This window comes from Schistocerca cancellata, chromosome 7, assembly GCF_023864275.1.
Source record: "Schistocerca cancellata isolate TAMUIC-IGC-003103 chromosome 7, iqSchCanc2.1, whole genome shotgun sequence".
NCBI lineage: Eukaryota > Metazoa > Arthropoda > Insecta > Orthoptera > Acrididae > Schistocerca > Schistocerca cancellata.
The window spans coordinates 173,238,941-173,253,787 of NC_064632.1; the positions used below are offsets into that span (position 1 = coordinate 173,238,941).

The 14,847-nt window shown below is 41.9% G+C and overlaps 1 protein-coding gene across 1 annotated transcript in view; it reads left to right on the plus strand.

Annotated features, from left to right (window-relative positions):
• LOC126092240 (serine protease inhibitor dipetalogastin) overlaps positions 1 to 14,847 on the plus strand; it is a 284,082-nt gene that overhangs the window by 179,338 nt on the left and 89,897 nt on the right. Inside the window, exon 2 of the mRNA XM_049907745.1 lies at positions 14,577 to 14,702. Within this exon, the coding sequence (XP_049763702.1) occupies positions 14,577 to 14,702 (126 nt within the window). The remainder of the gene's footprint in view (positions 1 to 14,576; positions 14,703 to 14,847) is intronic.

Genomic DNA, 14,847 nt, shown 5'->3' on the forward strand with positions numbered 1-14,847 from the left:
AAAATTTCCCTTCTTCTCAACTTCCGATATATAGCTCCTCCCAGGCCACCCATCAAGGTTAGCGTCTGCATAAACACCAAGTTTTCCAGAATTCTGACTCCCAGGAGAGTACTTCAAATTCCTTGGTCCTACGTTCCCATCGGAGGCCGGCGTATTTCATGCTGTCGCTCTTCACCTGATTTACTTCAGGCTCTGTGGATCGTGAATTCACCATGAAGTTGCTGTAGTCACGAACACGCATATTTTGACCTCTGTTGACCGCTCCACCGTAGCTTTTTGCGGCTTTCTCGTTGTTTCACAGAAAACGGGACAACGGACATTTATCAACATGCGTAAAGTTCTCCGTCTGTTTCCCGGTACATCAGCATGGGGTCGGGGTCAACCACCCATTCACTGTCACTCATCTTAAGCCAGCTTAAGGCCGCACAGCGTTACCGCTTTCTCAGAGCTTGAGCCACCCTAAGCTGCCTATTTTCGCTTCCCTTCACTGTTCCCCATCCGGCCACGGTCAATTCTAAATACTTCCCTGGGGTAAACTAGCGTCCAGTAAATCGACTCATTTCCACAAAGTTTTCATGTCGTGTGAATTACTTTAAAACCATCACCCGACATTAATTATTCCACTACATCCATACTATACCCTCTACAAGATGCATTGTGCCTTGTCTGTCATTTTGTTCAGCCCTACTGTTCGCTCAACGTGAGTTAAGTGATCTTTAATGACTTCATGTAAGGGGCATAGTTCTTGCCATCTTACAACCTTAGGATTTTACAAAAAAATGAGCATGATGAAATTATTTTTATATTATGTGGAGAACTATTGTAAGTTTTTCCACACTATCTGTAATAGAAGTTTTATAAGCTGATGCCCATATTGACTGGACATGGTACTTTCCTTTTTGCCTTATAACATGGCCATGGATATTAAAGTTTTCAGTCATGTATACTATAGACAGAGCAACATGACTAGCATGTGGACAATGGAGGAAATGTACGTTTTATTAGAGTTAGCGTAGGTATTTTACACCTGTCCATTTCGTAAACAGCGTGATTTGTGAACCAGACATAACCGAGAACTGCTCCTGGAGCGAGCTGCGATCGCGTATATCACTTTGCGGCACACGCAACGGACGCACAAGTCGCATCATATCTGGGCGTTCACCAGCACGTTGAACTTGGCATGCTCAACGTTGACGTTCGAAAGCACGGTCCGTGTGCCGATGGCTTGAGTCTTCCGTGCCCTACGTTCCGTCTCGTGATGATTGAGCCATCCTGAGATCTTGCGGTGTCGCCAAGAAACCAACAAATTCGATTTCCTTTTATCAATTTCCATCATTTTTATGTAGGTTGGACGTATGGATAGGCCACAGAAATTCAAGAACACCAAAAAGAGTTTGACAGAAAATTTGACAGAAATTAGAAAAAAATCAGCGATAATGCAAATACCAGACTTGCAACCCCGTGTTGTAAAACCTCCTCACTGAAACTGAATATGATTTGGACGGGACCGTGTCAAAGACCACAGGTTTACTCTGTGCTGCTATATAAAGACAAGTCGTTTAACGTTGTTACAAAAAATCTTGAAAAGTCCTCGACCGAAATGCTTCAAATATTTACACGATGCTCTAATGAACATTCGGATGGACGTAGGCTGTAAATTGTTTTACACAACAATGCACATGTATTCTGTTATTACGGACTGGGAAAGAGCGAATGCTGTGCTGTAGTTTGCTGTGGAAATGTGGAGTGTTGTTTTCTTTTTCACAGTCAGTTTTAACTACGATGGCGTGGCATTTAAACCATTAGAAAAATGATTTCTCCCATTATAATCTTTCTTATTATATATGTTCTTAAATAAGAACTGTATACACAACAATGGGCTGTTTTGTTTCCTTACTCGCAGTTGGTTTTCACAGAAAACAGTGTCCGCAGTTCGTGGTCTAGTGGCTAGCGTTGCTGCCCCTGGAGCACGAGGTCCCGGGTAATATTCCCGGCCGGGCCCGGGATTTTCTCCGCCTGGGGACTGGGTGTTTGTGTTAACATCATCATCTCATCACTCGAGACGTGGCGAGACTGGAAATGGGAACTGGATTGGGAACTTGTACGGGCGCTGATGACCACGATGTTGAGCGCCCCAGAAGCCAACATCATTATCTTCACAGAGAAGAGAAAAGATCAGAGAGACGGATGAAGAGGAGATGAACAAAGAAGAGGGGAGGAGATGATCGACAGAGAGAGGGAGGGAGAAGAAGACTGGAACGTATAACAAATTCTCATACATATCCAGTGGAAATATCGTGCTATTAATTAAACGACGATTGGTTGCAAGCCCGAAATTTGTTTGAACTTGTTTAATGATGTTTCGGTCACGAAACTAAATTATCTTTAAAAGATCATTACTATTATCACTGTTGCATAAGACTGTCATACTAATTAAGTTTGGATTTTTTTTTTCAAATACTGCCATTATGCGTGACTCAATGTAGCGGAGGTTTCAGTTAGCGAAATGCGTGTATGAGCAACATCTTCTACACTATACACATACTTCGTATTTTGTACCAGGATGATGATATTTTCAAAAATATCAAGAATTCGATATATCGATATTTAAAAAAAAATCATTATCTGCCTCCGAAATATCAAAAAAGTTGGCGATGTATCGACGAGTTGCGTTAAAAATTATCTTTTAATGCAACTGGTGTGCTGTTTCTTCTCATCTAGTGCAATCGGACTTCTTCCGTGTGCCAACTGTACCTGCTTCACACACTCAAAGAGAGACAGAACATGATGAAAGCTCAAAAAGTACCGGCCAAAAAAAAATTGTCAGCTGCACATTGTAAATATACTGCCAGTCTTAGAGCTGTATATTTAAGTATTGATTTATTATTAGATGTTCTGTACATCAACAAGCCAGCAGCCTGCTTATCCGCCTTAGAACAAGAAAGGAAAACGATGCACGTTCACGCTTGGCGATAACCATTGTGCTAACAACGGTAATTGCAGGTAAGGGCACAACAGAAGGTGTCCGATGGGTCCGTCGTTCAGTTTCGTCACATACCGGGTTTGTCTGGAAACTTCGTGTCAACTTCCCTGTTTTTTGTTTCTTTTTTTCATTTCTGCAAATACCAGTGACTTAGCATCTGTAGTGTTAAAACTGCGTGCAGAAGCTGAACGTTGCAGTTTCTGTTGGTAGCGCCGAGCGCCGATTACGCCAGCATTTCCCCTCACACGTACGTCTCCGCGCACAGCAAAGACAAATCTTGTTATTTAGATTTTTGTGCTTCAGTTTCAGAAACTGTTTTTGAAGAATGTAGATTCGAAGAAATGGCACAAGAGTTGCGTTAAAAATTAATTTTTAATGCAACTGGTATGCTGTTTCTTCTCATCTAGTGCAATCGGACTTCTTCTTTGTGCCAACTATACCTGCTTCACACAGTCAAAGAGAGACAGGACATGATGAAAGCTCAAAAAGTACTCAGACTCCTTCACTCAGTGAAACTAATATTATGTTCTACTGCAATCTCAAAATAGCAATATAATATAAAATAAAGATATAGGCACTAGATAATCCCACTTCGTTATTTCGATATGTCGGTAGAAGGAATATCTCTAATAATATGAATATATTTTTGATAAAATATCGATATACCTACAATTTTATCAATAAGTGTACTTTGTACAAAGCCTTTATGACAGTAACACCTTGACACATCTGAAACTTCGAGAAAATGCCTTCTTCGCGTTGTATATAGTTCCCACAATGGAACAGAAATTGTTTCATTATTCACTTCGCAATAGATAAACGAACCAATTGACAGCGCATCACAGTAATAAATACATCTACTTTAGGCTTACAAATTACTACTACTGCTGCTGGTATTACTATTATTATTATTATTATTATTATTATTATTATTAGTGGCCGAGGAAAGACACAAAGCATTAACAGTCTGGAGTCTTCCAATTTCTATCTGCTCAGTAGCAAGATGTCCTTGGATCAACTGATTTACAAGCAATAAGAATTGTGCAGACATTTTCAATTGGTTGATTCTAATTCGGGGTGCAGGGTTTGGGTGAGGCAAACCTTGTTAGGGAAAGAAGTGGTGTAGAGGAAGAATGTAAAATGTGTCTACCCTCAATTTGGATTGTTAGCTTTACTTTCTGAGGAACGACTGTAGATAGCACTCGCGATTCACAGGGAATTATTTCATTCTGTATAAAAAGTTGTTAGATGTAAACGGTACCAATTGTCTCACTGACTTATCAGTTTTTGGATTAATAAAACGCTTACAGAAACCAAATATCAGTTATCTTTCGTTATTTTAAAAATGAAGTTCTTCAAAGAAAATTATTTTTCATTCTAAAATTTAGTTAGACGCTAATGTTGGTGATGGTGGGAGGTGCAGGGAGGGGGGCGGTGGTACTCGCCAATAAAAGCTTGTACTCAGGAGTAATGATCTCAGAGAGGTTGGGAACCAATGCTTTAAAGGAACTGTCATGGAATTCAACGGTATATGTTAGAATAACATTAATTTAAAGTAATACTTTATTGATGGAACGGCTACACAGAAGAACACCCTTGTCATCAATCGTGGGACAAAAAATCCCTCGGCTTTTGTAACCACAGTTTTACGAGAAACAGAGATAATTTTTAAGTTGAGGAAGAATTAAGATCACCAAAATGGCGTTGTTCTATTAACAAAGCGAGAAGAAATCGGACCACACGTCTCAGAAATGTGCAACACGATAGTCAAAGACGATTTCTGAACGTTTGAACCTACATCTTCATCGTGAAGAACAGTTGACATCATCTGGCGAAATGGAGTGTTCATATGAGACGTACAACCACGTTACATTTTTCTGGCTTTAGTGCCTAACTGACCTAGTAATGTCTTATGAAGGAAATTGAAATGATGATCTAATGTCATGAACACATAAAACCGGCTGCTGTTTCTTCGATTAATCATGATTAATGTTAATCTTATAGGAACACAAGTGATGCCCAATAGCAGCAAAGCGAATGATATTTCGATACTCAGAAGTCGTGCCTGTCGATCGAGTCCTTTCTAGAAGCGTGCTGAGTACAGTACAAATAGTGTTCACACAGGTGGAAACAGCGGCTAATTACAAAAATGGTTCAAATGGCTCTGAGCACTATGCGACTTAACTTCTGAGGTCATCAGTCGCCTAGGACTTAGAACTAATTAAACCCAACTAACCTTAGGACATCACACACATCCATGCTCGAGGCAGGGTTCGAACCTGCGACCGTAGGGCTAACTACAGTTGAAAATCAATCATGTTTGATGTGACAATGATGACAGCTACTTCTATTCTCCTGCATCACAAAATCGTCTCACTCCTCATATCTCAGATGAATACGCTCACTTCACTGTGACACACACATAATTCTAAATCACACATAGCCGATTTTACGAGAAAATGTGATCTCATGCCATTTGTCAAACCCATCGAAGCAATTTCCTGTCTAGTAGCAAACATGGTTGTGTCACGAGCTATACACGATTCCAGCATCACGGATGCTTCGTATGAAGTCAGCTTTATAAATTGCAAGCGTTTTCATAACACACAGGTAGAGGGTACGTCATAACATTCTACGCAGTCTGCGTCACAGAACATGTTTTCTGAACCAACAGACCAGAGGTCTGTGCCGCACATATTCATCCGTGTCTCCCAAGTCTTACTTTGGACCCCCAACCTTTTTGCACCATTCTTAAACTAATGAGAAATAATTAGCTTCTCATGGTCGTGGTTCATTGTAATGTAAAAGGACCTCATATTCGTCGTTGACTGTAGAAGTTATTTATTTCATAATTGCAGTTTCTACAGTAAAGAGGCTTATTTTTGACGATGATATGTGTACTTGTCAGATTAGTTTAGTTTAGTTTAGTTATGTCATGTTCCGTAGATCATTTTCACGATTATTCTGTCGATATGATGTGGGACAAGTCAGATTATAAGATATATATAGACACACACACATGAATAGTGTTAATATTGATATTACTGAAATTTTTAGTTCTACACATGCAACTACATTCAGAGGTACATTTTTTTTACCAGTTCTGAAACAGAAACTCGTCCATGGAATAAAAGGAGTTGTCCAAAAAAAAATGATTTTAAGCTAGATTTAAAACTTGATCTGATACCTGTCAGACACTTTATGTTGTTGGACAAATGATCAAAGATTTTTGTTGCTGAAAAATGTACTCCTTTTTGAGCAACTGACAGCTTCAATAACGGATAGGAAAGGTCAGAGGATTTTAAAGTATGACATGTGCTGAAGCAAAATCTTTTGCAGTACTACGTGAAAATGGCCAAAAGATTGGAACTGCAATTGTGAAATAAATAACTTCTACAGTCAACAGCGAATATGATTGTCATTTAAAAAACCTAACAGAAATGTTCGTTCGCAAGGAAAGAGCGTAAAACTCGGTAGTCTTTTGTGACATGAGAACGTCAATAAAAAATCAGACATGTATCTGTTTAAATGCGAACATTTTAGGTTAGGCTTTACAGTGACTGTTATTGACATTAAATGAAACAACAAGTTTTTCTGTTACCAGTCACTGTTTATTTACCTCCATGGCGCATTTAAAAGGTTTAAACCTCCATTATCAGGTGGATTTCTATTCGTTAGCATGACATGTGTGTGCGTGTTGTGTTACGATTTTTTGGAGGAACTTACGACACTGTCTAGTGGAGAAACAAAACACTATTTCAGAACATTGTTTGGGTTTCTTCTGGCAAAAAACTAAACGTATATCTAACGGTAAAAATAAAATAAGAAAAATAATCTCCAGTGGTCACAGGTTCCTTTCACTGTCATAACACATCACATGCATGTTGTCAAGCTTGGAAATAAAGATGGCATCTGGAAACCATTAGGTGCAAGGATCATATAGCAGAAGAGATTGGCTCGATTGGCTCTGAGCACTATGGGACTTAACTTCTGAGGTCATTAGTCCCCTAGAACTTACAACGACGTAAACCTAACTAACCTAAGGACATCACAGACATCCATGCCCGAGGCAGGATTCGAACCTGCGACCGTAGCGGTCGCGTGGTTCCAGACTGTAGCGCCTAGCAGAAGAGAAGCATTATCACAAAGTCCAAGGAAAATACATCGTAACAACATTATTATAAATTAAGTTTTAAATTATTTTGGAGATCTTTGTTTTGAGGTGATGAATACATGCGTTGCAATAAATGTTTCAGGTGGTATATAAACCCGGTTTTGTCAAGCTGATATAGCTTAAACTTCATATTCGTTGCAGTACAGTACTGCATACGGTTTGGTTTTGTATTTCACATTTCTCAGCAACACAGATCACAAACAAACCAATTTTCAGTGTTAATTAATTATTTTTGGCGTGCTGAATACGTATTTTTTATGTGGTACGAAACATCGGCATACGGATTGAAGATGCCACGTAATCGTAACGTATTTACTTTCATAATCGAAAAAACGTCTTTCACACCATTATGTCGCTCGAAACATTGTAACACTTTTGCAACCTCATTATGTAGACTTGGAAAATGTACCTGAGGAAAGCAATGTAGACGTCCTGGACAGTTTTAACGTAAAAAGATTTGTCATTAAAATTGGCCAGTCAATTACATCTGCACATGCACAGGGGAGCTTTCCGGCAAACGTTTCTGAAAAACAATTCGAAAACAAATGTAAGAGTGACAGTGCGCTCAAATCCTTTAAAAACTTTCCTTATAATTCTTGCAAGGACACAATGAATCCTTCAAATCTCGCGTTTTCTTTAACGCCAGTGAGCTTAGGCTCTGGGCTATCTTTGTCAGAATGTGTCCCTTTTACAACGCGAGTTTTCTTTTACATGAATCCCCACCAAATCAGAAAGAAGTGACCTTGCAGTGTTGCTGTAGGCAGCGTGCAGTCAAGTCCATTTACAATGAGAAGTCTGCAATCAATTCCGGATGTTCTTATTTTCGTTCCAGCGCTCCTCTCCCCTTCATAAATTGAACAATAGCGGGATTTAAATCGAGAAACCTTTCCAGGCATGCCGCTTGACTTAACTTACGTACTTTGCAGTAATACAGTATATGAGGTCTCCATACTCTTCGTTCATATCCATCGAAAACTGTTGAAAACGACAATGGAATTATGTGTGCGACTTCAGAAATTTTACTATTCTTATCAGCAGTTTCTTCAAGTGCTCCATGCCTGTAAATTTAGCACAACGTGCTTCTTGATGTACAGTACAATGAATCCCGTCTGTCGGTCGTTGTAATTTTTTGCTCTTTCATTGTCATCTAAATGTTCAAATTCTTTCTGCATGGTACTGTAATGTCGTTTCATAGCAAATAAGCAGTAACCCTCGCTTATATGAATTGAGAATTTTTATCCTTCTCTTCCATCATTCCCATTCGTTGTACAGGATTGTGACGATAGATCGCTAGACTGCCTCTTTTTGTGCTAACAGCTACTGGATCTGTCAACGTCCTTCATGACACGAACAAAAACTGAAGGGCAAAAGCGCTGATAGCACTATTCTCAGATAGAGTTGTGCCGACCGAAAAATGTCGCACCGCAATGTTAAATGAAATGTCGAGCAGTTCAGGCTAACTCCGAAAAGGGGCGAGCAAAACAGAATGACAGGTTGGGCCATTGTCCGCACGCGAGCTGCACATGACGCACGAGTGAAGTTTGACACGCCGTGGCCGGCCTCGGTTGAAACCCTGGGAAACTGAATATTGACCGTGTCAGAATCTGACTTGGTGCTGGCAAGCCTCAGATTCCCTCCAGTACTGTAATATTACAGCAGTAGGTAGTTGGGTACCGTGCGGGAAGACGGCTCAGCAATGGCCGTAGACCTCTGCTACCTACAAGCTGTCCCACCGGGAGCCGGGTTGAGAGTCCAGCACGGGTCACGACCGTCACGCCGGGTCGGTACGGTCGTGAGCAGCAGAGTCCAGCCCCGCTTAAACCACGTCCTCTGTGCGGTTTATCCGAGCCGCGTCTGGACAGGAAACGGTGTCCGCAGCAGTAAACCTCGTGATGCTGGAACGTCAGACGTACCTCCTCCCTCTTTATTCCTCCATGTCGCCTGCCTAGTGGTCCTTTATAGGCCGTTACCTTCACAGTGAGCGTTGGACACCAGTCGGAAGCTAACCGACTATATGGGGAAGTGAGAACCGCAAGTGGCGGCGAAGCCTGGATGGTCCTCACTTCAGCCAAGCAGGCCCGCTGGGCGCAGTCGCTTTCACGGCGATGTCGCTAAGTCAGCGTTATTTTGAAAGCCATCTACTTTATCTATTGTTAGCTGTTTCTAGCACTGTAGGAGTGGTCTTTGCATCAAAACTCAGTTCGAATATACGCATATATACTTACAGTTACACAACTTTTACTTGAATTCCATCGACGAAACTTCAGACGTTGTTGATGGATATAGCCGGCCGGAGTGGCCGAGCGGTTAAAGGCGCTACAGTCTGGAACCGCACGACCGCTACGGTCGCAGGTTCGAATCCTGCCTCGGGCATGGATGTGTGTGATGTCCTTAGGTTAGTTAGGTTTAAGTAGTTCTAAGTTCTAGGGGACTTATAACCACAGCAGTTGAGTCCCATAGTGCTCAGAGCCATTTGAATTTGTTGATGGATATATCGTGAGTACTTTGTGTAAGAAGCCCATGGTCTCCTATGGCTGGTTACAGAATAATAATGAAATTGTGATTAAAGCAATTTATAGCCCCAATTAGCTTTCTTTGCGTAAAAAATAGTCTTCAATACACTAGAAAAGCCTGTAATATGCAGGCGCCAAAACGCAACTAACACTGCTGGGAAAACAAACCCGAGATGTAGTGAATGCAACGGAGAAGAATGTTTCCCATCCGGCCAGAGCCGGAACCGCGCCACAAAAGAGAATACCAGCGCGACTCACACTCCAGAGAAATTAGGTCACTCGAGAGATCAGCGACACAAGCATGGGCACAGGCAATGCCCACTTAAAAGTAACCATTTCTACACTCGCGTCAATGAAAAACTGCGGGAAAACTAACCGGAGAAAAGATGTCAGTGTATTCAGAACGGGAAAGACCATGGTTGATGTAAGGCAAAGCAGGGCGAAACCGGGTACCTCACTTTTAATTCATGTAGATTATTTTCATCGATCAATAAATTTGCAAATTAAGGTTATTCAAATCTTCTATACATTCATCAGCATGATACTAGTCCGGATTCAGCTTAAAATAAACCGTCGCAACATAAAAAATAGGCAACCCAGTTAGGTACAAATACCGGCTTTCCACACCCGTTGGGTAAACTAGGGTAACCATTTAAATGAGTGGAAGAATTTGAAAACAAAGAAAAGGTCTATTCTGCTGAAAAAAATACATGAAAACATATAGAAATCCTTATATAGACCTATACTACCAAGGGATACGAAAACTCTTTTTTTAATATCAAAACTCGTTTTTAACAAGGAGCTTCAATAATTCCAAGTATTTCAGTAACCTAAGCGAAGTTCTCGATAACCGGTCCTAATTAAAAACCGAAAACACAATTTATTAAGAATAGAAATATCAGGCCAAATAGTTTTTTAGTTCGGTAGCACTGGGTCTTCTTCACCTGATGAGGTATAAGAATATATATAGAATTATTGGAGGTATGGATACAGTGTCCGTTTCATGAACAATGTTCAAGTACTGTGGAATTAGAAAACTAGTTAGTCTGATATTTCTCTTCTTAACAGTTCCCGGGTTCGATTCCCGGCGGGGTCAGGGATTTTCTCTGCCTCGTGATGACTGGGTGTTGTGTGATGTTCTTAGGTCAGTTAGGTTTAAGTAGTTCTAAGTTCTAGGGGACTGATGACCATAGATTTTAAGTCCCATAGTGCTCAGAGCCATTTTTTTCTCTTCTTAACAAAGTATATGTATGTATTCACCTTTATTACAACTTGACCTCTTCGTTTCTTCCCCATAAAAAGATATCGTTTTGAGTTTTTCTTGTCTTCTTTGTTTTTCCTGGCTTTTTCTTCAACTTCCAAATCACTTTTGTATGGAGAGCTGGTCAGGATTGCTGATTTGCTCCTTCTTCTTCTTGTGATTTCTCTGCACTTTCTGCCAAGTCAACCTTTGGAGGAGACATTAGAAGCATTTGGCAACCCGATTTTGCCCCACCCAATGTATCCGATTTTTCCCCACAATGCAAGATTGAACAAATTATGGCGGCGGGAAGTTAGCATTCACATTATGTGCATCATATAAATATTGAAATACGCTAAAGACCATGTTTAATATAAATATTTACTTAATTATTTTTATCAGGTACTGTTTCTCTACAAGGCTCTACAAGCTCGAAGAACTGCCTCATCGCAGAAAATTTCAGAAAAACTTTGAAAATGTCTAGAAGGAAAGACAATACGTGCTCGCTAATGACGTTTATTTGCCACTCCCAGAACGGTGACTGTTAATATTTCTGAGTGTTGTCAGACCGGTGGCAGCACTAGTCACGGAAATCTAAAACTACCTGGTTCGACCTGCACACCCGGTTTTGCCATACCTTGCCCTATGCCATGGCGTACTTCATCTAAAAGACCAGCCATGTTTATCAGTTGCAAAATAGAAAGACGCTTTGACGATCTTACCTATTCTTCTTCGCAGTTTTACAGCAAACTTTGGAACATCTGATCCCAAGAACGGTGTTATGTACGAAACGAAGGTCAATACTGAAAGATTCTTTTCTTGAATTTAATCTTGTAATTATTTTGAAATAGACTTAGAAGACCGTTCGTTGTAAAAAAATTTATTTCTTGTTTTGTCAGATTCTATGTTGCTTTGGAGCTGGTAATCGGACAAAACGCTGTCGCTAACATTGTAGCATGAATCGTTTACAGAAGACCGTCAGTATTTAGGATGTTCCATACTATTAGGGTCAAAATTATAAGTTTGGTAGATGGTCCTAAACTCAGCGATTGGAGATAAAGAACTAATGTTAAGAAACGACATAAACAACTTATCGCCGACAGCATTAAAGCAGACATCCATCAGTCCCACTGTATGCATTGCAATTGAACGGTCCACCGAGGGAACTGGACTCTGGCTTCAGAATCATTCGGCCCCTTTGCTTACACATGTTGACACCGTCACTGCTGGTGCTCCAGTACCGATCACACAACTCCCTGCATGCGTTTCAAGGACACTTTGAGTGCTGGTTACTGGTGGAAACTTCACTGTCCCGCTACGGTCGCAGGTTCGAATCCTGCCTCAGGCATGGATGTGTGTGATGTCCTTAGGTTAGTTAGGTTTACGTAGTTCTAAGTTCTAGGGGACTGATGACCTCAGATGTTAAGTCCCATAGTGCTCAGAGCCATTTGAACCATTTTTGAACATCACTGTCCAACGCCATCTCTTCAAATTCTATCGTGTCGACGATTCTCGGACGAGTGCGCTCAGTACCTAGAAGTTTCTATCCAGAGCGATAAATTCCATCCAATTAGCATGAGGACATTTTCGAAACTTTCCTCTTATCACACGTTCGGTTTTTTCGCTCTGTATGTCCGAGTGGTACATGCACTATCTCATCAGAAGTATCCAGACATGCCTACGCATTGCGAAATTGACCATTAGATGTCACGACAAGCGGAACCACGAATATAAAAGCAGGCGGAGTGTACTGTGGTGTCAGAAGGGTAGCAGTAACAGAAAAATGCATCGGTCAGGACAGCTTAGTTACTTGAAACATGTACTTGTCGTAGGATGTCGCCTGAGTAACAAATCAAACAGGGGCATTTAAACAATTTTAATGTCTCTAAAGTCGACAGCTGGTGATGTGACTGTAAAGTTGAAACGCAAAGGAGCAACCACAGGTAAACCAAGTCCAAACTGACTTCCTGTACTGGCCAACAGGGACCGTCAAGCATCGCGGAGGGTGTAAGGAAAAAAAGAGTTAAAACAGGGGGCAGAGAGACACTTGAGGTATTGTAAAGAGCGATGCCACTGGATGGTAGATGACTGTCAACGAGTGATTTCAAGTGATGAGTCACGATATACTGTGGGTTTGGCAGATACCTTGAGGACGTTGTGTGCCACCATGTATAGTGCCAGAGATGATGCTCCAAAGAGATGGTGTTACGGAATGGGGCTGTTTTCCGTGGTTAGGGTGTAGCTGCTTTATAGCGCTTAAGAAAATGCGAAGCGCAAAATCACATTTTATAACATTGTATAGTTCGGAGACTATGATTGTTTGTGTCAGCATGACAATGCACCCTCTCATAAAGCCACAAGTGTGAGGCGATGGCTTGCGTACAGTAATATTCTTGAAATGGACTGACCTCCTCAGAATCCGGACCTGACCCTAATGGAACACCTTTGGAACGAGTCTGAGCGTCGATTTTGCCCCAGTTTGGTTGGTTGGTTGATTCGGGGGAGGGGGCGAAGCAGCGAGTCATCAGACCCATCGGATTAGGGAAGAATGGGGAAGGAAGTCGGCAGTGGCCGGCATTTTATTGAAGCGATTTAGGAAAATTACGCGGAACCTAAATCAGGATGGCCGGGCGCGTGTTTGAACCGTCATCCAGTGTGCTAACCACTGCGCCACCTCGCTCGGTCTTTAGATCAGCCCCCAGTGTCTCATATTACTACTGTTTCTGGTTTCAGCTCTTGAGGAAGAATTGTTTGCCGTTCCTTCCCACACATTCAGCCGCCGCACTGAAATTGTCTCCAGCAGAGTACAAGCCGTCATAAGCGCGATGGGTGGACACACTCCACATTAATGTCCGGATACTTGTGATCAGACTGAGTATATAGCAGCGGACGTACTGAGCGGAAAACCGAATGTATATTAAGATAAGTTTTTGTGAGAGTCCTTACGTTAATCGGATGGAACTTATCACCATAAGCAGAAACGCAGGAGAAATAGCCCTTCTAGGTACAGAGACAGAATCGTTGCCTGCCACAGTGAAATTCGAAAAGATGGCGTTAGAAAGTGAGGTCTCCACTAGTAATTAGCAGTCAACATGCCTGTGAGGCGCACACTGGGAGTAGTGTGACGTGTACTAGAGGACCGACAGTCACGATGTCGACAAACGCTACTGTGTGCGAGCAGAGGGGCCAAATGACCCTGAAGCGAGTGGACTATTCAGTTGCAAAGATATGAACTGTGACTGGCGTCTGAATCTGCAAATTTCTGTAAAGATAAACCCTCCTTCTTCGCCGTTCAACCGTTATTGGAAACAATCTTCAACTCCAGTGCAGACACCTTACAGACGATAACGTATTGCTTTTCGAGGTAGCGCCAACAACTTCGATGGGGCAGGCAGTTGGCTGTCTTGAAACACGGTCAGCGTACAATCATTTGCTGCGTGCACATGCACACACGTATCACTCCCTCAAATCTTTAGAGTTCTGGGACACGCTATAGCAGTCATGTAGAACAGTGAGCCTGATCTCTTTCAACGCTGTTTCTTGTAGCACGGTCAGACGTGGAACGTAGCTCGGATGGATGCAGCTGGCTGGCGTTGCTGGAGGCTGAGCGCCGACGTTTCGCTGCAGTGGACGTATCTTCATGAATCTGTTTTTGTTGTGTTGCAGGCGCGGCAGCTGGCGGCCCGCAGTGCCCGCGGGTGTGCTCCGCGGCGGGGGCAGAGCCCGTCTGCGGCTCTGATGGCTTCATCTACAGCAGCTCCTGCGACCTGCGCAAGAAGACCTGCGGAAAGGGTGAGTGCCACGTCTCCTCTCCACCTTTCCCGTATCGGAACAATACACTGCTAGTTTCTTTCCTGTTTGTGTGTAGCTTCCCATCAATTTTGAAGTAGGATTGGATAATTTTATCGAGATTTGAGGAATAGCAGCACTGAACCAT